The following is a 23,973-nucleotide window of genomic DNA, read 5'->3' as shown; positions in this document are numbered from 1 at the left end:
AACATGACCTCTTCAAGTATTTTAACATATGCAAACTGATCCATGATCCCTGGTATGCGATAAATAGGCCCAACACCATAGTAGGAGAAACATGCCCATATCATGATGCTTGCACCTCCATGCTTCACTGTCTTCACTGTGTACTGTGGCTTGAATTCAGAGTTTGGGGGTCGTCTCACAAACTGCCTGTGGCCCTTGGACCCAAAAAGAACAATTTTACTCTCATCAGTCCACAAAATGTTCCTCCATTTCTCTTTAGGCCAGTTGATGTGTTCTTTGGCAAATTGTAACCTCTTCTGCACATGCCTTTTTTTTAACAGAGGGACTTTGCGGGGGATTCTTGAAAATAGATTAGCTTCACACAGACGTCTTCTAACTGTCACAGTACTTACAGGTAACTCCAGACTGTCTTTGATCATCCTGGAGGTGATCATTGGCTGAGCCTTTGCCATTCTGGTTATTCTTCTATCCCTTTTGATGGTTGTCTTCCGTTTTCTTCCACGTCTCTCTGGTTTTGCTCTCCATTTTAAGGCATTGGAGATCATTTTAGCTGAACAGCCTATCATTTTTTGCACCTCTTTATAGGTTTTCCCCTCTCTAATCAACTTTTTAATCAAAGTACGCTGTTCTTCTGAACAATGTCTTGAATGACCCATTTTCCTCAGCTTTCAAATGCATGTTCAACAAGTGTTGGCTTCATCCTTAAATAGGGGCCACCTGATTCACACCTGTTTCTTCACAAAATTGATGACCTCAGTGATTGAATGCCACACTGCTATTTTTTTGAACACACCCCTTTCAACTAATTCAACTAATTGCCCAATTGCACAGCCTTAAGAGCGTGCATATCATGAATGCTGGGTCTCATTTGTTTTCTGAGAATCTACTTAACCTACTGGTAACTTGTTTGCCACGTAGCAATAAAAAAATATACGAAAAACCTTGATTATTCTGGTTAGTCACATTGTACTGCTATTATTTTGAACAATACTGTAATATTGTTCATCTGTTTCCAGAAAACTATGCATTAAGATTAATACAACAGTTAGTTATTTTGAGCAGTCTTTTCAATTGACAGATTATTGTGATGGAATAAGAGTCATTTGCAAATTGCATTTTGAAATAGTGATACTTCGATAATCATTTTTAACAGATGATTTAGTTTAATGAACAAATCATCTTAGGTTTATGATTACCAAATCTTTACCATACTTATATTAGTGCTTGCAAAAACTGTAAACAGTATATATATATATATAAAGCACAAAATCACTATCAAAAATAAAAAATGTGCAAATATGCAAACTTGCTTTTTTCAAAACACACTATCGCAGTCATGTTTCTGTACATGTTTTTTTTTTTATTGTAATATACAAATAACATCATGGCTTGATGAAGCCAGAACAGACTGATCAATATTTAGTAGTTCATCTGAGCAGAAAGCAGAAAGTGTGCAAAGTCTTTGTGCAGCAAGCACTGGTGTGATACACGCAATTGTCACCTAAAGAATCCAAACAGAATTCAGAATGCTGCTGAACATTTGTGGAAAACCAATATTATTGGTAAATACAAACCTTGAACCAGAATGTGCAGAACAAAAAAAAAAAAAAACTTTCACAGCATATTATGTATTGCTGAATTAGACTGAGTGATAGCATTAGGCTGTGTGATTCACTGTAAGCTCCTTTATTCCACAGCAGCATTAAACGTGATGGCGAGGCCACAGAGAAACGGTCAAGTGAGGAAACCATTTTATTCAGTTTAAACACAGCAAACTGGAAGCTAGTCAAAAGATGACTCAAAATATAAGCTATAAATATGATGCTGAAAAAATTAAGAAATTCTATCTAGTAACTCGCTCTTATAATACATGACCTCTGAACATAAGAATATGCATTTTTAACAATGGTTGGCTTGCTTATGATACATGAAATGTTGACGTAACTCATGGTGGAGAACATTATGCATCCCAAGTCAACACAGAAACAATATAGACAGATATTTCATCTATTGTTTCTAAATAACACTGCATTTGTTTTTCTAGCATGGGACTAAAGGACTTTAACTCCCATATGAACCAACCATCACATAATGAGAAAAATAATTTCCTCCTCGGAGTAAGATAAACAATGCTATTCTTAAATGTACAGAACTGTTAGAAAAACTTCCATTTAAGTCTTCATTTTAAACATTAATATTTACAGACTACAACATACAAGTCAATGTCAAAAACGTCCTTTACATTTTCCTTATTAGCATTGCACAACATTGCCTATACGTAGCCAAAGATATATATGAAGTAGATTTGAGTCAGCCAACTGATGCATCATCGTCATTTGGGAAGAAGGGCAGAAATACAACCTGATGTGTCCATGGAGCATATTTACAGCCTTATGTGTTTGTAACTGTAAAATGTGTCTGGCCAAATGTTTTTCAAAACCTTTGGAAGCCAAATCAAAGTCTATTCTATAAAGGATGATGAATTCACTTTGAGGTACTGTGAAATTTACTACTATTTTCCTGTATTTAGTCTTTATAGTAACGGTGCAACTGGTACATCACACATTCTGCTTTCATACCAACACTGTATGAAATCAAGATCATGTTAGATGCAACCGTTTCAATGGGTTTTCCAATTTAAATGTATTTGTGCATGAGCAGATTACACTTTTCTTGATCCTTAATGCTATTCGTGATGCTCAAATTATTCATTTTTATAAAAACACAAACTTTGTTATAATTGATACGAAACACATGAAAGTACAACTCCAATCTCTCTTTCAGTATGAAAGTGTATGTACTACTATATATTGCCTCTCAACCTATAATTTTGCTGAATGTTGATGTTCAGTAAAAGTAAATGATCAGGGCTCCATCTTGCACCACTGTTATTCCATTGAAAGATGGTTCAAAATACACTGATGTGTAAATTGGGGTAAACCAGCAAATCTATTAAAACTTATTCATGGTTACTTATAGGATGTATGGGGGGGGGCTCAATTTGAGTTCTCACATGTGTAGTTAATAAATGTAAAGGGAAGGGAGAAAGTGATATCGCAGTGTCACAAAACCAACTTTGGCTAGACAACACTCTCGCGGTTTGTGGAAACCAGAACCGCCCTTCGGCAAATAGGGCAGGTCGAGTTCTCTGAAAGCCAGCGGTCGATACAGTGCACGTGGTATTCGTGAGAGCAGGGCAGCTTTCTTAATTTGTTGCCTTCAGCATACTCTGTGATGCAGACGCTGCAGGTTTTGAGAGCATCGCTCTCGCCGAAGGTTCGCATGGACAGGTTGTCAATCTGCTCTTTGGTGAGACCTCTGGGCTGGTCGTCATCTTCCTCATTGAGCAAAAAGAAGTGCGCAAGTCGCAGAAAGGGCAGAGATCCGGTTTCATCCAAGCTAATGGGCGCCCGCTGTCTGCCTCGGTTCTCCTGAGGACTGCTGGCATTAGACGCCCCACCATCCACTTCCCTCTCCTCTGTCCGTGCCTCTAAACCACTTTGGTTAGAGCCTCCATTCCCAGGAAGGTAGGAGTCGGGTTCCCCTGCAGCGGCTCCGGTGGAAGCATCAGGGTTACCCAGTCCATCAGCGAGGTCTGCAGCTGGGCTGTCTTCACGGTTCGAGTCTGGATAGTCCGAGTCCATAAAGTAGCTAAGTTCACCGAAGCCAGTCATGATCTGACGAATCATAGACTGCAGAGCCATAGATGTGGCTTCCCCGAGTCCAGTGTCCGAGATCCTGCGAATGGGAATGCGGATAGTGCTGACGTACGTTCTCACTCCTGCCCGCTCCGAACGGGAGAAGGTCCGGCGGAAACCCCCACGCTCAGTCTCATATAATAAAGTGTTGTTGGAGGGCTGTGAACGCGACCTGGTTCGGTTAGCGATGCTGTCTCTCTGACGGTACTCTCCGGGACGCACCCTGCGCACCTGTAAATCCAGCATTATGGTTGGAGGACGACGTCCTGAGGCTCCTGCTTCTCCAGCAGATGCCTCCCTCTCCTGCGGTGCTCCGGGTAACTCGGGAGCTGCTTCCGATTCTTGACTTTCCGTTTCCACAGTACTCTGTCTAGACAAAAACAACTGCCGAGTCCTTGAGCTTCCCTCGACCTGGGGCTCTGGAAGGATCTCAGGACTGCGAGAAGGCAGGCCATGCTGAGTAGGTGGAAGTCCGTCCAATCTTTCGAGGTTGAGCGGCGAGTGACCTCTTGCAGTGCGAGCCCTTGTCCGTCGCTGCTCTGGGCTTCTACTGCGAGCCCTAATTTGACCCCTGCGTGGTTGCTCTACTGGGGGCAATGTTGGGGGAACTGGAGTTGGTGGACTTGGTGCAATTACTTCCGTGTTTTGAATCAGGGTGATAGGAACTGGTAGCTCTGGCTCTACTATAACTGCAAGCTCCTCCACCACTGGCTCCTCAACAACCTCTGCGGTCTCCATAAGACTCTCCGGCTCAGACACAGGGACATCTGGTCTTTCCTGGCCCCCTTCCAGCCTTTCCGTCTGCGTTTGCTGCTCTGCTATGTTGCGATTGACATTGATCTCCAAACTGAAGCGGAAATCACCGCTGTTGGGATTGGTTTGGCTTACAGCCCGCCATGACTGGTTACCCCGGTATCCGCTCCTTGTTGTATTCCCTGTCTGTCGTACAGTGTTGAGCCAGTCAAGAAGGCTCTCCCCACTTGGGTTTTCCTCAGTGCCCTCCATCTCTGTTGCTGGGAATGACAAGATAATTTAAGAAATTATTAAAATGGCTGAATTACAAGGAAAGTCATATAGAAGGTATGGATTCTGTATAAAAAGGAAAACAGTTGACTTACCAGCAGGTCCTTCCCTTCTCTCCTCAGTGGAACCATTGCTGGGCGACTCCGGGCCATCCTTGACTTGCCGAAGGCGGCTTAACAGTTCATCTGCTGTAATTTCACCTGACCAAGAAAACGAATGGGTTAGAATTGAGATTTCAGAGAAAGAATAGGGATTTTGCAAGAACGTAAAGTCAACCTGACCAATCCAATGCACTGATCATTGTGGTCAAACATGGACAATTACTTTCATGAAAATTTTCAATGGCTCTCCGGTTTGATCTTCTCTCAAAGACTCCCTGTAATAAGAATTCTATGACTTTAAGTTTTTAGGTCATCTAGAGTTCAGTTGACCTCTAAATAATAATAATAATCAACATAATTAACTTTAAGAAGCGAAGCACACTTAAAATGTAGTCTTTTTTTTTTTCAGAGGACCAAAAACTGACGCACTGAGGGGAAATTCCAAATGCTCACCCAATAAAATGCTGTCTAGAATCATTTCCCTTTAATACCACCTGCCTCTGACTAGCAACATCAATCTCACAGTTCACTGGTGTGACGAAATCTATAACAAAGTTTCACTCAAACTCGCTGTTTCAAGAGGAAATGTCAACTAAATCAAACAACTGAGCTTATCAACCAATGATGGCTGATAGGGTGAAATGTGAATGAAAGCAACAAGACTCAAATCCTTTTATTAATAATTGCATGGCTGGCACAACATAACATCCTGATTTGCAAGATATGGTTAAATATTTAACTGTTTTACACAAAACAAATAAAGCAAAACACTGCATATCCAACTGCAGTAAACTGTTGAATGCATGTTAATACACATAGAAACAGGTTGGAAATAGTGTAATGTACAACATAAAACATTTGATTTATTAAGCAAAAAAAAACAAACAAACATGGTGGTGTTATAGAGAACATGTTAAGATTACTGAACAAAATCTAAATGGTCAAAAAGACTTTTATTTGACTTTTACTTTTGCTAAATTATGAGTATTATTACATGTCATACCACTTTAGTCTGAGTATTGCAAGAACACCTTCCAATTAATGAAGAACTGTCAAAATGTTTCTGAATATTTATAAGCTGAGGTTTCACACTGTACATTTTTAAGCCAAAATTGTTTATTTGCATATTTGAGGTGTTACTGTCACTGACTGTATGAACTGTGCATTTCTTTTTTCTTTTTTTTTTGAACCTCAATCGATAATTTATTATTCTACAATGTTACAGTGAAGTGTATTACGAGTGAAGCAAAGGGTAGAAAAAAAAAGGTTAATCATTTCTTTGGGAAAAGAAATAATAGAAACAAGATCCAAATGTAATGCAGCAAAATAATTATATGGTAAATAAGATATTGATTTTTTCACATTGTGAGTGCAGAATAAAAAGAAACAGCCAGGAACACAAAACTATGCTTTATTGGTTCAGTCCATGAAAAAATGACAAGGTTATTTGCAGCAATATTAAGTGGCTTCAGTGATTCGGGCACAGTCCATTCATAATGCTTTTGGGTGCATTGACATCTGTAATTTAAAATGTGTTTAAGTGAGATTTTACATTAATAACAAGTGTAAAAAGGGGCAAAGTTTAACAGTTTACAAGATCAAGAAATTTCAAATGACGACACGTTCATTTTTTTATATAACATATCCAAGGTGCTTTCCAATAGATTCGTTTCTTCTGACGAAGTTGGATATGCAGAATTTCACCATCAGATGTGAGTTTTCAAACTTCATGAAGTCTAGTCTTTATTCAGTAGCTGTCCAAAAGACTCCTCATTAAACAGCAACAGAACAGGACAGTACTTACAGACTTACCAGGACAAGAAATGTCCATTCAATGCCATCTCCTGACAGGGCGCATGGCTAAAGGAAGCTCCAAAATAACATTCCTTTCCACTTTCCTGGGACATAAAAGGATTGGGTGTCTTCATAAGTGTTTGTTTGTTTATTAGTTTCTGATCACAGAAACAAAAAGCAAACAATTCAAATAAAATGCAAACCTATATTGGAAAATGTCTGCTTACCAAAGAACCTGAATTGGAATCGAAAGACCCGTATGGTTTCACAAATTCTGAATGAAATCAAAGGGATGAACTTGTTCTGGAGCTTAAAACGCACTCGCGTGCATCTCTCAATATTTATTATAGCTTGCGCTTGCGTTCTCAAAATTGAACAATAAATAAAATAAAAAATCAGTTGCTGCTGAAAATATCAAACTGAAACAGTGATGATGAAAAAAATAAATTTCATACACACAATATGGAAAAGATTTAGATAAAAACATTCTCAGTATTAAAATTCTATTGTCAATTTTATGTAATTTAAATATTTTTTTTTTATGCGGTTTAATGGGGTGATGGATTTTATGAGACAAATCTTGTTCACAAATCTGTCTAAATCTTTGTTAGTGAGCACTTCTTTGCAGAGATAATCCATCCACCTCACAGGTGTGGCATATCAAGTAGGGATGCAACGATACCATTTTTTCAGAACTGATCCGATCCCTGCTGATACCTATGGAATACCTTTTTTTTAATTATTCAATGTAGAATTTGTAAACTTCTCTGTGTTGACCTGATCATCACTCTTTTGTGTGTTAAACACTCTACTACATATAGACAGCTTCATTTGAAAGAAAATTAACAAATTAAAAAATATATATAATTCACAAACTATGACAAAAATACTATTATAAACTAGGTTAGAGGATATTTCTAATATACAGATACTGATTAGACAAGATGATAATTGCACAGGTGTACCTTAGGCTGGCCACAATAAAATGTGCAGTTTTATCACACAGCACAATGCCACAGGTGTCACAAGTTTTGAGGGAGCGTGCAATTGGCATACTGACTGCAAGGATGTCCACCAGAGCTGTTACCAGCCACATGGACAGCTGCTGTTTACATATCCAAAGAATTCCTGCACAAACTGTCAGAAACCGTCTCAGAGAAGCTCATCTGCATGCCCGTCATCCTCAGACTGCAGACTTGGCAACACTGGTTGGACTTTACTACATAGAGCTGTAGTTCACTGACAATCTACACAAAATCGATTTTAAAATCGCAGGCGATTCATTGCCGATATTGAAAGCGATTTTGTGTAGCTTGTCCATGAACAACGGCTCTGTGTAGTAACTGCCACTCCACCTGCGAATGTGAGTTTTACCGAGACAACCCTGCCAAAAAACTTTGTTGTGAAAACCTGGCAACCCTGATCTGAACGCACGTGCTGAAGATATACTACTAAAAATCAAATTCGATTTTTTGCACAGCCCTAATGGACAATGAACACCATGCATTTTATTGATGGCATTTTGAATGCACAGAGATACTGTGACGAGATACTGAGGCCCACTGTTGTGCCATTCATCCACGACCATCACCTCATGTTGCAGCATGATAATGCACAGCCCCATGTTGTAAGGATCTGTACACAATTCCTGGAAGCTGAAAACAGCCCAGATCTTGCATGGCCAGCATACTCACTGGACGGGTCACCCATTGAGCATGTTTGGGATGCTCTGGATCGTGTATATGACAGCATGTTCCAGTTCCTGCCAATATCCAGCAACTTTACACAGCCATTGAAGAGGAATGGACCAACATCCCACAGGCCACAAACAACAACCTGATGAACTCTATGTGAATAGGGTTGGGTATCGAAAAACCGGTTCCATATTTCCAAGAACCCGGTATTCGATAAGATGTATGCATTTCGATTCTGCTTAACGATTCCTGCCAGGGATGGAAATTAACTTTTTAGTCCACCGGCCACTGTGGCTGGTCGATTTCAAAATTTACCAGCCACTCAATGTTTTTACCAGCCATTTTCTTGTTTTTAACCGACAACGTGTAACTGCATGTGTAAATTAATACTACAAGATCTACAATACTTAAGCAGTTTATTTAATCTCAAGTCTCAATGAAATACTGACATTTTCTCTTTCAGTGATGCTCAAAAATGCTGCCCATCTAGGCAGCTTACTAGGTTTTGAAACAGCCGACTCTTGCTGAAGTAACTCATTCTCTCAACTCCGTAGCCCAAACAGATGATACACTGCACTGTTTTCGTACGCATTAATGTTGTATTTAATTCCAAAAGGAAAGGATTCACCAGTATTTGTATGTGTAAGGGTATTTTTTTTTTTTTGTGGTTGAGGGAACACTTGGGGAAAAGTCCCCTGTTCAACACTGTATCACTGAAAGAAATCTCGGCTCGCAAACTTTTACACCACCGACAAACGAACGCACAACATTTTTAATACATAGTTTTTACGCGTCTCGTCACGCCAGAGCTGTTAAACGTATAGTGATACAATGTTGTTTCTACATAACTTAGAACCCTCTACGGACAATAATAATAATTAATAAAAATAGTAATTAATAATAATAAATTAAATTTTTAATTTAATTTTAATTTAAATCATTTTTGTTTACTCGCCAGTCAGTCAAGCTTTATAATAATCAAGTATCATTTAAGAATAGAACTTTAGTAATTAGAAGTTAACTTGTTTGAATGATTATTAGTCGTTTTAAATGAACATTTTAACTGGACTGGTGGTAGTTTTTGGTCATTCAGTGTTTCTGTTATAAAAATTTTTAAAAAATAAAAATAAAAATAAAAATATTGGGGAAAAAAAAAACGTACAAACCTCCTGATAAGACGATAATACGATTCCTACTAATAAAAACTATAAAACACACTAAGGATTAATGAGCTGCTGGATTCATGAATATTAATTAGGTTTTGTGTGTTCGCTTGAACTGATTTGCTAAAATCAAAACAGGGACGATGATAGGGTAGCGCCAACCAATGAGATTGCAGTTCACGCATTAGCTCCACCCACTACCGGAAAACCCAGCTGTTCTTAAAAGCTGAAGTCTTCCATAGGAACGCCGTTATTTTGAAAGGAAAATACAACAAATAATATTGTTTAGATGTAGCACGTCAATCCCATCTCTCTCTCTATGCGAGTGTGTGAGAAAGCGACGGCGATTTGTGCTCCTCGAGGTCATTATACAGGTGTGTTGCGCATCCATTGAGGAAAAAAAGGACAGATCGTCTGACGGAGTGTCAGAGAGTGTTCGCGAGAAAATATCTGTGCATTGTTTTGTAGACTGTTGGTTTTTGCTCATGTTATTCAGCTACAACAGAATGCTTTGTAAAAAGACAATACATGTTTGACAACTAAATGTTTGACTATTTTATATTGGATTTTTTATCTTATTGGAAACGACACTAGAAATCGGTCAGAATCGGAATTGATCAAATTCAAACGATACCCAACCCTATATGCGAAGATGTGTTGCACTGCATGAGGCAAATGGTGGTCACACCAGACACTGCTGGTTTTCAGACCCCACCAAACACACCTGTGCAATAATCATGCTGTCTAATCAGCATCTTGATACGCCACACCTGTGAGGTGATGGATTATCTCGGCAAAGGAGAAGTGCTCACTTACACAGATTTAGACAGATTTGTGAACAAGACTTGAGAGAAACAGGCCTTTGGTGTACATAGAAAAAGTCTTAGATCTATGAGTTCAGTTCATGAAAAATGGGGACAGAAATAAAAGTGTTGCGTTTTATAATTTTGTTCAATGTATTTTGCTCGATGAGCCCTCTTATGGTCTCAGGAGAGAAGCTAAAAACTTTTCTTACCCCCTAAATGAAATTATGCCTTTTACATTTTAATATAATTTGAAATTTTGTAGAAAATTCATATTTAGTTTTTCAGTAATTTTCTCAGCCCTAAATCCATCAAGAAAAACTGCTTTCTGACAGCCATTGTTTGAATATTTATATTTAATAATACACTGGGGGAATGTAATTATATCATTAAAATGTTGATATAAAAACTGCCATGTGCAATATAAATGTCTGAATACAACAAATTTGATTAATTCAAAGATTAAAGTTCATGAGCCAAGGTTGCAGCCAACAGTATGATGATGTATTTCCAACTGAAACTGAATGCTGTATAGAGGTTTTTGTCATTTTGAGGAGTCACAGTATTTTCCACTTTAAGGAAAAGAGCAGCACAGCAATTCTGTGAAATCTCTCTAATCTTCCACCACAGAGAGAGACTGAACAAAGATAACTTTAATTTATCAAACCTCGATTTGTAAAATGAAGTTGTTTTAGTCTGTGGATTCGATTCATCCCTCGGTTCCCCAAAAGGGATATTAAGAGCTACAGAATGAAAGAACGCCTGAAATCCAAGACATCGAGAATAAGTCTGTGATCATTTAGCTGGCATCACATGTAGCTTGTATATTTGCTCTGATAAGCACCTCATATCAAGCGCAGTCATGTTATTTTACATTGACTGAAACCCAGCAGCATCTATAGCTTCAGCTTCTCTCATGTATCATTATCCTTTATACTCCTGAAATCACCATTCAATTTACAACCCAACTCCACTTAAACCAAAACAAATAAAACACTGCGGTTACACCACGTACAATGACCAAAATACCTCTGTTAGGTTTATAACCTTGATAAAAGTATTTAAGGATTTACCAGGGGTGCCAAGCAGGTTGTTGTCTCTCATGAGCCGATAGTCTTCTTCGCTGAGATTGTTGACGAACTGGTAGAAGGCCTCTTCTCGGTCCAGACGGTCCAGCTGTCTTCTGCGCTGTGTTTCAGACTGATCTGCATTATCCTGAGCCTCCATCACTGCGTCCAGCTGTCAGATACAACTACAAACACAGAAGCAGAAACAACATGTTAGTGTCAATCAGACCACACACACACAGATACACTGACCACAAACCACTGTGTTCAACTGTACATGACATGTATCTATAATCATAAACATAGCAATCATCCATTACTAGCTATATGATACCATCACTATCACATAATAATATTGGCATGACACGGCCACACAGTTCCTGTATGTGTAAAGGTGTGTGTTTTTACTGTTACCTGAAGCTAATGAAACTGGTTAAAACTTGAAAGAGCTCGTTGACTGGAATAATCTTTTAGAGTAACGCAATATTAAGAGTTGGATCGTGATCTCTCAAATATATCCTGCTGACTGCAACCAGAGACTAAAAACAAAATGGCATCAGTTAGCTAAACTAGCTACAGGCTAAAGCTCAAGAATTTGAAGGAAAGCAGCCTTTACGTGTGTCCTTGATGCCACATACAATTAACACAGCACATGAATTAACAATGTCAGGTCATTAACGTGCTGCTAAAACATCAAAGCAATATGACCAATGTAACATCAGCGGTGCATTTCGCAATGTGTGACGACAAACCTCTCGCAAACACGAACTGAGGAAAAGGGTAAAGCTAATGCTAGCTGTAGCATGAGCACAAACTGGGTTTAAGCTCGCTCGCACGGACTATGAGAACAACTATGTTGTTCATGCTAAGCTATGGCGAAGCTAACGCTATGTTAGCACGGCTATGAGATAAAAACACCCAGCAGTCAGCGAACTCTCCGTCATTTCGATGATCGTAACAACTGACTCGCGAAATGAGGAAAACCGCGGAAGAATACCTTAATAAATGTGTCGAAGAAGCCTTATCTAGTCACTATTACGTATCTGCCTCGTAGATGTTTGTAAATGTTAATCTTGACAGCTATTCAGGAGTTCATTTTCTCAAGCGTCTATTCAGCGTCGAATCTACTTCCGGTGTGCGGAACTGTAATACAACTTAAAAGTCTTATCAGTCGTGTTTGATTTACAGGTAGGATATATGTGACAGACTAGAGATTTAGATCTCAGTAAAAAAAAAAAAAAAAAAAAAAACACATCTGAAAGGTGCATTCTTATCCCATCTTACCTTAAATAATACACAAAAATGAATATATTATTTTAATTAATCAAGCGTTTGTCATACAAATCCAGTACCAGATAGTCCGATGTCATCACTGGAAGTCATAATGACATTTGGAAGTATCCATGTTCAAAGTCCACATGTGAAACACAATGTTTAATTTACAAACACACAATCAATTGCTATTTCCAAGATTAGCAGTGGTTTAAAACATTTCAGAAGAAGATACAGAAAAATAAACAATATAGCATACAAAAATATTCAAATCTGTCAATAAGAAACCCCTGGCTGATCTAGATGGTGTAACTGGTGTCCAGATGCACACTGTTGTTGTGGTTGACCGATAGGCCTGGTGTGATCACGGGCCTCATTTATAAAATGTGCGTACGCTTAAATACGCTCATATTTGTAAAAAATCTTATTAATGTGGAAAAATGCTTAGCATCATTTCAGGGTCTGAGCAGACATACACACTTTTTCCTGTTGGAGTAGGCTACTGTTGCAGTTTTTTTGGAAATATAAGATGTTCTTGTGGCTCACTGTTCTAAATTAAAGGATTTGGATGAAGACGGTGATCTTGTTAATGTTAATGACATTAATTAGGAATCGTTTACCAGGCAGAGAGCTAAAACTATTTAGTTGTGGGCAAGTTCAAGATCATTTGCAATTCATAGATTTCGTATATTATGCATTTTGATAGATGATCGCCGTGTGCCTGTATCAGTAGGCCCAATGAAGATATTCAGAAGATTAAGGGGCCAAGTACTGAACCTTGTGGTACTCCAGTGGTTAGATCGTGGTATTTAGACACCTCTTACATCTAAGGAATGTTTAAAGATCTGCAGTAACAATGAAGCAGGGCCAATGCTACATTACACAGGGCCCATCTCCTGGCTCAATGGATAGTCTAAACCACAGATTCATACATTATATGGAATATATCATATATATATCGATATCTCCATCATCTGTTTCTCATGCACTGTATTAGGTGTTTGGAAAATGTGGTATCATACTAATGAGTTATTTTTATTCATTCACACTTCTGACATGACTAGATAGAATTCACTATGAATACACAAGATCCAAGATTCCATGACTTCAAGACAATTAAAGTAAACAAGTAAAATAGCCTAATGATCTCTAATCGTGTCAATTCCTGGCAATGTCTTATAGTGTGGAGTTTCATAACAACTTATTTTCTCTTCCACAGGATAAAGAAAGCCATACAGGTTTTGGTGTAAATAATAAAAGAATGGTCATCTTTGGGTCATCATTTATATTAACCACTATAGCATATATTTTAATTAATAATATCTTTGTAAGATACCAAAACATTTATTTATAAATTACCATTTGTTGTTCTGATGTCTCAGGAAAGCTTACTTTTTTGTTTCTGTTTATTCTTTGGATCTTAGGACAAACGTTTAGTGTAGTTGTTCCATCAGACAATTTTATGACTGTTAATTTAAAATTCAGGTTAAAATAGTCCAAGCTGGAGGGCCTGAATGTCAGATCCCTTATCTGACAGTAAGAAGAAAGACTTTTAGAAGATTAATTGTTCTTTAATCATGCTAATTTCTTTATTTTAACACATCCCAGCTAGAAATTTTTGATGTTCTGGGAATGTTTTCAGCGGCAAGTTTTATTTTAGTTCCCAGAATGTTCTTTTAAAAGGTAGGATAACATTCTCCAAAAACATTCTAAAATGTCTATTGATAACATTGTTAGAACATTATTCTCTAACATTCTTATAAAGCTACCCACCACACTAGATGGGGCTCAGAAGTCAAATGTTGGTTGAAAGTGAAAACCCAACCTTTGTTTGATGTCAAACTCCAGCGTAAATAACTTCAAAAAGAGTATTACCAATTTCACTTTTTTTCACTATAAACAAGATTGACTATTTCCGTCATAAATATAAAAAAGTTCTTATACAGATTAACAGAGGTGTTGATGGTTTATTGAAAATAATAGTTTAGTTTGATGTCACCATTATGGTGATCAGTACTTAGGCAGTATAAGTCTTTTCAGTGTTACTTTTTGTTTAACTGCTGTAACTATATTTGTTACGGTGAAAAAGGTGAGAATTTAAAAACATCATCAGGAGATGTGGGTTACTTGCTGATGTTAAAAATGTCATCATGTAACAATCTGATAAACTGGTTTTATCTGGAGTATAGTATATGCTATTAATTTACTGCAAGTGACTATAGCAAATGTGTTGCAACACATAGGATCCTGCAGATTTATATCATATATTTTTTGTCTATTCTTCATAAATTACTTTTTTCATGAACCTCTTTGTAATCGAGAATGCTTAGCTACACAAATACCTCAAGAAATAGTGTATGGATCTCAAAAATGATGCTTCATGCCACAATGCATTCTGGGTGCCATGGATGAGTTTTGTATGATGTACCCAGAATACATTGCTGCATGAAGCATGTCACCATTGTTGAGAGTCATATACTGAATCATGATGTTTGTGTGACAAAGTGAAAAAATGTTCTTGAATTCTTGAAATTATCTGCTTTTAATTTAGCTGGGTCTCAGGCTGTTGAGCCATTGAGTCACTTTAATAAATAATACCAACTAACACCATACATTAGACTGGGTGAAACCATGTAACCAGACCACATATGTGGTGATGTCTTATTCATCAGCAAGCAATCAGCGTCATCCACATGTCCTCTTGCTGTTTTTGCCACAATAAAGATTACAGCAACTAAAGACCAACACTGCCAAGTCAATTGTCAAACTATTACTTTGAAACAGACATCGACATCTAAACTTATGCTTAAATCTTAATTAGAATGTTAGGGGATAATGTTCTAATAATGTTATTAATAAACATTTTTAGAATGTTTTTAGAGAACATTATCCTGTCTTTTGAGAGAATGTTCTGGGAACAAAAATAAAACTACCCGCTAAAAACATTGTTAGAACAATGGTAATGTTCTTAGAACATTTTTAGAACAAAAAATTCTATCTGGGATAAAGTTACATTACGTTTTTTCTAATGGTATCTAATAGATCATCCAATCGTCTCATCTGATCTAAACATTGGTTGCAGAAGCAGGCAAAACAATTAGGATCGGAAAATACAAATAGTCCAATTTATATGGAAGTCCTCGTCTTCCATATAAATCGGACTATGAAGAAAAACTATATTTGGAAGCATATACCAATAAAGCAATGAGACTAAGCAGTCCAATAATAAAGGCCTCTCTGTTGGTCTAACTGAATCCAACTGGTGTTTGTAACAAAATACAAATATAAAATAACCAAGAACATAATGGGATTAAAAACAACAAGCAGTTTCAATCCCTGGAAGTTATTAATATGCTCAACCAGAACATACCATGATAATGATGACGGTTGAAATGGGTAAACATTTCATTAAACTCTAATTCATGTCATTATTTACCATTTAGGCATGCATTGCTATAATTTTAGACAGAGAGAGAGAGAGAGCACATGAATATGCCACATTAAATGTGTAGATATAACAAGCTTATAAATATACTTACTTAAATGCACTAGGAAAATCAGCCACGGTCATCTTTGTTCACATTTAATCTAGGCATTAACAGTAAAGTGATGGAAGAAGTGTAACAACATACAAAAGGCAGCATTCAAAATCTCCTTTTAATTTGTATATGTACTCCATAAACATTATTACAAAACTCAGCAAGTTACCAATAGTACATTTCACCATACAGGCTTGTTCACAAATATTCAAAACCTTTGCAACAGATACAACATAAAATAATACAAGAATAATTTACATGAAAATCTATAAAACAGCGAATAGTTCACAATTTTTGTCTTTTCCTTTTTGCCTATAAGTGTTTTCCACGGTAACACAACACTCTCACAACAAGATAAGTTTCCTCTTACAAAACTTGCAACAAAATGTAGTCTTTTTAAATTTATTTTCATTTTTTCTTTCTTAATATTTTGGTTTTTAAAACCAAAAGCTTGTCATTATACATCCTTTTCACTGCCCGCAGAGGCACAAAAAAGGTTACTCACACACACACGCACACATACTAATACTTCACTGCACTTTCTAAGAAAAATATACACTTACAAAATATCTTACAAATTGGCACAGAGAAAAATATACAATATTTTTTGTGATGTCGAGAGTTAATTAAGAATCCCTCTGGTTTCAACTCTAGACAATATTTATAAAGCTCAATAATTTCTCCAACAAAAAGGCAAAAGCAATTCCAGTTAATGACAGAGAACTGTTGTGAAAACATCGAACAGAACCATCTATTGTACATTCATAAAGAGAGGAGTAGGGTTTCATTTAGTATAATCCTTGTCATAATTTCTGCGCAAATACAGTTACCCTCTTAGCACCAGTAGGAGGAGGCAGCTTAACAGTGGCACGTTGTAAAAATCTTGAAGTACATTCAGTTGACAACAGGCAGAAATGAGAGAAGGCAGGCTAGACGGGCGAGCGGCCCATGTGCAGTTTCCTCATCAGCATCATTCTGCTGCGAAACATGGCTAGCTGGAGGCAGAAGGGGACGGACGGAGTGAAATCTTTCGAAGGTAAAAGCTATAGGTAAGGCATTACTTTACCTGAGATATCCTCCTAGAGTGATTCTTTTAAATCAGAGGTGTCATATATTCATCTATGTGTGGTAAATGCCAATGGATTCAGTGCTTTTCAAAGGACAAATTTGGTTTCAAAGGTATTCCAGCTACAGTTTTTAAATTTGTGACAGAACCTAGGGGGCACTAATGTGCTGCTAATAAAACCTACCCAGGCACTTTGGAAATACATACCTCTAACATTTCTGCAAAATTATAAAAAAACAACCAATGTGTACGAATTGCTGCAGTTTCCAGTTGAATTTAACACTAGAGGCAGTAAAACTCAGACGACTTCGTACAAATGATTGCAAATTATAACATATTATTGTTATGACCTCAAAACTATTCTAATATGCTTAGAGATTTGAAAAATGACACTTTTGTACGTTAGCATTACAAATACAGTTTCATGTGCATCATTTTCTAACAGAAGTAAGTTTGCTCGGTAGCTCACCCGATACGGCATTGCACTTGTTCGGTGAAGCGCTCCGATGGTAATCCTGTGAAACTAACAGCTCAAACCCAGATAAAAAAAAAAGGTAAAATAGCATAGTTAGCACGGTTAGATTTGATTTGGTTCGGGAACATGACAGAGCATTAACCCTTAAGCAGTACAACTTGGACATTTGAATTCTGATATGTATCTGCCGCACAATATACCTGAAGCAAAAACGGTACAATATGTGCCTGTACCAATGCAAAAAAAAATGGCCATCATACATTGAGCAAGCATTTAAGCGCCACTCACTGGACATTTCAGTTTCAAAATTCTGCGAAACATGGAATAAGGTACATAATAGTGGCATTGCAGAAACATCACCATAAGCACATATTTCCAATGAGCCTGGGTCGAGTAAAATGAATGAAACAAAATATAGCATGTTCACCAAAACAGAGTTAACCAAAAAACTTAAAATATAATTAAAATAAATATATATTGTTGTTGTGAGGTGTAATTGTTCGCACTGGATACTACTTGACTATTTATGGAAAACAGGAAGGGAAATGTGTAAAAGTGGGCTAAAGCGAAAGAGACATTCTTTAGTTTCTTAACCATCAAAAATAATCCATTCAACAAATATGTAATATATGAAACATCATGTTCACAGTTCCTGTTACAGTAGATTGTGTAATAATTGCTTGTCGACTGATACCAGACAGATAGCATCCTCAATTAACATTATCTGTGTCCACCTTCTTTGCTTCTCTTTGATTCTAAGTGGACGTTATGCTAAGGTACATTGAATTAGTTAAATATGGTGACAAGAATAATAAAACAATAATAAAAAAGGTTCAGAGTTGAGTTGTTTTGGAGTGGTTGTACCACTGTCAGCTGCAGGTGCTCTTCAAACGATAGGGTCCCCAAGGAAAACAAAGCTACAGACAAAAAACTAGTCTTGAAGGAGGACAGCCAGCATTCATCAGGATCGTAAATGAAACAGCCAGTGTTCATACAGATTAGAAATGTGTACAGAAAGTTTACATTTGGCACACGGATAGATTTCATGTTTTGCTTTAAACAGCGCATTTCTGTACAGTGATACTGAATAATAATAATAATAATAATATGATAATCTTTTAGTAGTAATATTACAGTATTCCTGTCAATAATCATTCAATACCGTTATTATTATTATCATCATTATTTAAACTAAAGTATAAAAAACAATGCAAAAATGAAGCGTTTTGAGATTTCCATGGCATAGAAATATCCCTCTAAGACAATTTCCAGTACAACTCCTGTAAAAAGCATAGTAGATAAGAGAAAATCATAAGTACATTCCAACAGTAAGAAATTAGAACAACATTTATCTGATATGTCTTCCCACTGTGTGCTGTTAATGTTTAGAGATGTTGTTATCCTAGACAAGGGGCTGAGCATAGGAAAAGGGTAAAAAGAGATGAGGGCATCTGTTTCAGCATACATAGTCAAATGGGGAGCTTGTTTCACACAAATACATTTTATAATAGCTACATGTTTGAAGAGAGAAATATAATTATATAAGGGCAGCAAGATTCACTGAGAAAGGAACCAAAAAAAGGTCCAAAAACAGAATTTGCACTTAAAGTGTTTTTTTTTTTTTTCAGACAAAAACTAATCAGCAACTGTGAGGGAAAAACAAAACAGCAAAAACAAGAATGCAGAAGAAAAATGCAGCCATGGTCATTTAAAATCTCAATCAAGCCTTGCACAATCAATCAATAGGTAGTCTGCGAGTACAAGAAGTTTCACATGCAAGATATCAATATCCTCTTCGGGGGCAATAACAAAGAGGGGGTAGTAAAGGATAACGTAATTCCATGCATCTCTGGTCTTGAGTCAGTGTAGGAATGTCAAGAAATGAGGAGGAAGTGGGAAAGTGAGGAACGTGCATCAGCAGCTAGATATAAAATATTACCTCAGTTTCTCAAAAGATGCCATTGACGATATGTCCTTATTTGGCTCTCGTTCAGGTCGCGTGCCCTTTAGATTTTCAATCCGAGGGAATTTTGCACTGGTTTTGTGACGGTACATCTTTTTGTGCGCTGGCCCATTTATAGCAGGAACAACAAGGTTAGGCTTGTCAAACATGTTGCAGCCCAAAGCCAACTGAGGGAAAAAAGGCAAGGAGGCATTGAACTTTGCCTGGTTTTTGCCACCTTTTGTCCCACCTTTTCTGCCCTTTGTGCCCCCAGTAGCCAAATTTCCTTTCTTCTTGGGGTCAGATGAAGTTCCTGCTAGGATTTTGAGAGTCTTTAACTTAAGGCTGTTAGCGTCTGAGGGCAGACAGATATTTGTTGCAGGGCCCCATATTGGCTCAACAGAGGCCATCATGAATCTCTGTACTTCGGCCATTCCTGAGACAATATTTGACAAGATGTTGGATGGCTCTTCAAACTCTCGCTGGTCATCGTGGACTTGACTTTTGCTCTCTGAAATACCTATTCCTGTCCATTCCTCTGATCCGCTGTCCTTCAGCAAATGAGCAATGCTCTCAGTCTGGCCTTTACCACCTTTCTCATCCAGTAAGGCCTTTAACTTTTTAGATACTCGTGAAGTCTGACGTGGAATTTTGCCCTTCTCTGTTTTAGGAGCTCTTGGTGCTTTGCTTTTTTTGGTACCCTGTCCTGCAGTTTGTTTGTTGCTATTTTTCCTCTTTGCCTTAGTCCCCTTGATTGCACTCATCAATTCACCATCAAAGTCAGCTAGATTTTTCTCTTTTGTCCCAAGGCTTAAGTTGTCTTCACTGTTAAAAACGTGTAATTGAAAATCATGCCCATCCACTGAATATCTAGCCATATCTTGCTGCTCGATCATTTTGCAGTTCCACTCCACGTCCTTGGTGCATGGCATCTTAGCCCCATCCTGGACGTCAGCAGCCTTCCCAGCTATCTTCATTTCACGGCCCATAACTTGAGGGGATAAATTAGGCGTCTCTGGGGGAGAGAGCTCTGACAATGATGTGTGTCTGAATTTATCCGGAGTGAAGTTGGAGATATCCAGCAAGTCTGTAGACTCCCTCAGGGGTGTGATTGCATCAATACTCTGCTGAATCACCAGTTTGGGACTGCAGTGGGCCAGAAAGTTCTCGTTCACATCATCCTCGCCATCCTTCTCGCAGGACTTAAGACTCAGAGAGCTGTAATTGCTAGAAGTAGCTGACAGCGAGCCAACTGAGTCGAAACTGATGAGTCGGCCGTTGTCTGTGTGCAGTGCGGCTCTTTGAAACTGTGGCTGCCCCTGACATGCCTGAAACTCAGCGTCAGAAGGCAACGGCTGCTCAGTCATGTAATTCTTTTCATAAAGCATCCTGTTGCCCTCCATACTCAGCTGGTTGTAGCCTGACATGGTCAGACTCTCAGACAATGGCATAGCCATCTCTCTAGTGAAGCTGCTTGGCTGGATCACAGACTCAGCAATATCTGCAGCGGCGAACTGCTGGTTGGGACCAAGCTGGGGGTGCCACATCTGGGTTAGAGTCGGACAATTCTGGGGTGACTGCTGGAGCTCTGATTCTGATGGTGGAGAAAGGTCACAGCTTTGCGCTAGCTGAATTGAGATGAATTGCTGCTTTTCCAAAGAGAGATCCAATGAGTGTTGGGTCTGCTGGGGGAAAAAGGGCATACCGGTGCTACCTGAAGAATCAGAGGCATCTAACAATGTTTGCAGGTAACCACCCGGGATAACGGAAACACTTGGGGCCACATTCTCAGACGATGCCTCTTTGTTAGGGGAGCAGGTTCTAGACACAAAAACACATTTGTCAGTTGCATTAGCCGTTTTTCTCTCACACAAATGGGGACTGTGTGCAGCTGGGCTGACGTTTGTATCTTCAGCACCTCCTACTGCGTCCATATTTTTCTGCAGCGAGCAAACGTCTGTCAGGTCTGTCACGCTCTCGCTATTCTCCGCAAGGTCTCTCATTTTCTTGCTCCTAATTCTGGCTTCACTTCTAAATTTCTGTATTCTGAATATTTTATTCCCTATTCTCCTTTCCTCTCTCTCTTGTGATCTGCTCTTCCGGGCTGCAGTGTCTATGATGTCATTTGGGTCTAATGTTCTTGCACAGCTGGTGGCTATTGTTAATGGCATTCCCATGGAGACAGTTTCATCTGTAGAAGCAACCTCCTGCCTGGGATCAGAGGCAAATAGGCCCTGCCTGTTGGGTGATTGCTCCACAGTTTGAATCCTCTGAATTCTGAGCCTGTGTGCTAGCTTGTGTTTCCTTTTGGGGGGACTGGAACTGAAGGCATGGTGGTGAGAATTGTGTTTATCTCCTGCTGCAAGCTTAAGCTGTTCCTCTCTTTCTCTTTGTTTCTCCAGCCAGAAATCTTTCAGAGGTGCGAGCTTCTCATATTTGTTGACTGTATCCTCATTTAAGATTACAGTAGTGTCGTCTGAATCAATTCTGCCCAGCTTCACAGCCATGCATTTATCTCCTTTGAACCTGTTGACAATAATGTATTTGATTATTACAGGTGGATCCTTGCGAGAGTATTTTCGTCTCTTTTTAGGGCACCAGTCAAGATCCTCTTCTTGCTTTGGACCGATCGGTGGTTTCTCTCGCTTTTCAACATTTCTTTCTCCTTCGGTGGACTCAACATAATACAAGTAGTCATCACTATACCTAACTTTTCTTTTAGCCCGCAATCCATAGTTCAGATGGTTGGAGCAGCTTGCGTTCTTTCGTGAGAACAAGTTTTTAGGCCGGTTGTCTTGGAAGGTGTCAAAAGAGGAAACGGTGGAGGAGCTGTCATTACTATACTCCCCTGAGTCATCAGCAGAGTTGCTTGAGTCAATTAAGTAGTTCATTTTAGGGCTGTAATCAGGTGTCTGCTCTACGGAGCAGTCATTTCCATCACCTTTGCTGTCACTTTGAAATCCAAGCTCCTCTGATTTAGGTGGTGGCTCATCTACAACTCGTTTTACCACACCAGCCTCTTTCTTGGTGCAGTTCACCAAGACACTTGGAAAAAAGTTGAACTGGGTTTCTTCTTGCAGAACATTGGTTTTCTCCCTCATGTTGTCCTGGAAGGACTCGTAGCGGATCTTTAACGAGCACACGTCGCTGCTCAGAGTGGAGTCATCATCGTCATCAAACATGTAATTGTCCACGTCCTCCTCAGAGAAGAGATTTACGGAGAGCTCGTTCTTGGAGCAGAGATCCAGCAATTCCATCTTACTCTCGTTAATGAAGGACTCGAAGTAGCCCCAGTCCTGATTTGAATTCGTTAGCAAACCATCCTCTCCATTGGACTTGTCTAATAGCAAGCCCTCATACAGGTTTTTGGAGGCTGAATCATCGAAGTCTGTTTTCTCTGTTTCCTTCTTCTCAACAAGCTGAGTTTTGGGGACTGGAAAGTTTAAAAGCTGATCCGTGAGGAGCTGGTCCCCGTAACTTCCCGTCTCACTTGTGCTCATGCATTGCATGTTAATATCAGATATAGGGCAGGTGCTGTAGTCTCGGCTCATATCAGTCATTTTGAGGTTGATGCTGGTCTCTTCATTGGACATATCTTTGGTCTCAATGAAGCAGCTGGGACAGGTGTGACTCTGCTGAATCGAACAGTCCTGTGCGAGCCCAGGAATGCTTGCGGGTTCGATCATGGTGAAATGCCACTGGTTGCGTTTTTCTTGGTAAAGCCCAGGGGGCTCAAGCCCTTGGCAGCGCAGGGTGTGAGGGATATTGTGTAGTTTGAGGACTCATCAGTCGGGTGATCCTGTAAAGGAGTTTGTGTTGACAGTGGCCGTGGTAGGTGGTGCTTCTTTAAGGCCAATTTAGCACTGAGGCAGAACAAGTCGTCTCTCTTTGTGCTCACTGCAGCAGCTCTGGAGGATGTGTGTAAGGCAGCATCTGCGACACCATTCAGCTTTAGATTAATCTTCAGATTATGTGAATCTAGGCAAAGAAAAACAAGCACAATATTAACAGCTTATAATTTTATTAAATACTACAGCCCAATATACACATACATGCGAACACACACACTCACATATACATATATAAGACTTTTTTTAGGGAAAACATTCACTGATGTATCATGCAATGTATTAACAAAGTACATAGGATTTGCTTTTTCCCCCTTTTTAAAGTCAACAGTTAAGAATAAGAGAAAAAAATAGCACTGTATTAGAGATATGAGGCTAGTTTATACAGAGAGACTGGTTTGCTTGTTTTGAACAATTAGTCTATAGCAGTTTAAGCAGAAAAAGCACAATCTCAAGGGAACAGGCAGACCAGTGTGTCTGAAACAAAA

The 23,973-nt window shown here is 38.6% G+C and overlaps 2 protein-coding genes across 5 annotated transcripts; both read right to left on the bottom strand.

The window, feature by feature from the left end:
* Positions 1 to 1,734: 1,734 nt before the first annotated feature.
* LOC113113523 (E3 ubiquitin-protein ligase RLIM-like) lies at positions 1,735 to 12,486 on the bottom strand. 4 transcript variants are annotated; one of them, XM_026279753.1, is made up of 5 exons: positions 12,096 to 12,486; positions 11,758 to 11,882; positions 11,350 to 11,528; positions 4,817 to 4,921; positions 1,735 to 4,711 (listed from the first exon to the last, which is right to left on the bottom strand). In XM_026279753.1, exons 3-5 carry the CDS (start codon positions 11,501 to 11,503, stop codon positions 3,081 to 3,083), a joined length of 1,890 nt encoding a protein of 629 aa, XP_026135538.1. In that variant the 5' UTR covers positions 11,504 to 11,528; positions 11,758 to 11,882; positions 12,096 to 12,486; the 3' UTR covers positions 1,735 to 3,080. The 4 variants fall into 4 exon arrangements, with proteins under 4 accessions (XP_026135538.1, XP_026135539.1, XP_026135536.1 ...); XM_026279754.1 differs by having other exon boundaries at positions 12,341 to 12,486; XM_026279751.1 differs by having other exon boundaries at positions 11,758 to 12,486.
* A 4,087-nt stretch (positions 12,487 to 16,573) lies between these two features.
* On the bottom strand, positions 16,574 to 23,493 carry nexmifb (neurite extension and migration factor b). Its single transcript, XM_026279750.1, has one exon. It carries the CDS (start codon positions 23,321 to 23,323, stop codon positions 19,631 to 19,633), a length of 3,693 nt encoding a protein of 1,230 aa, XP_026135535.1. The 5' UTR covers positions 23,324 to 23,493; the 3' UTR covers positions 16,574 to 19,630.
* Between the last annotated feature and the right edge of the window lie 480 nt (positions 23,494 to 23,973).

This window comes from Carassius auratus, chromosome 14 (genome assembly GCF_003368295.1).
Source record: "Carassius auratus strain Wakin chromosome 14, ASM336829v1, whole genome shotgun sequence".
NCBI classification, from domain to species: domain Eukaryota; kingdom Metazoa; phylum Chordata; class Actinopteri; order Cypriniformes; family Cyprinidae; genus Carassius; species Carassius auratus.
The sequence above is the reverse complement of the archived record's forward strand: the minus strand, read 5'-3'. Positions and strand labels throughout refer to the sequence as shown.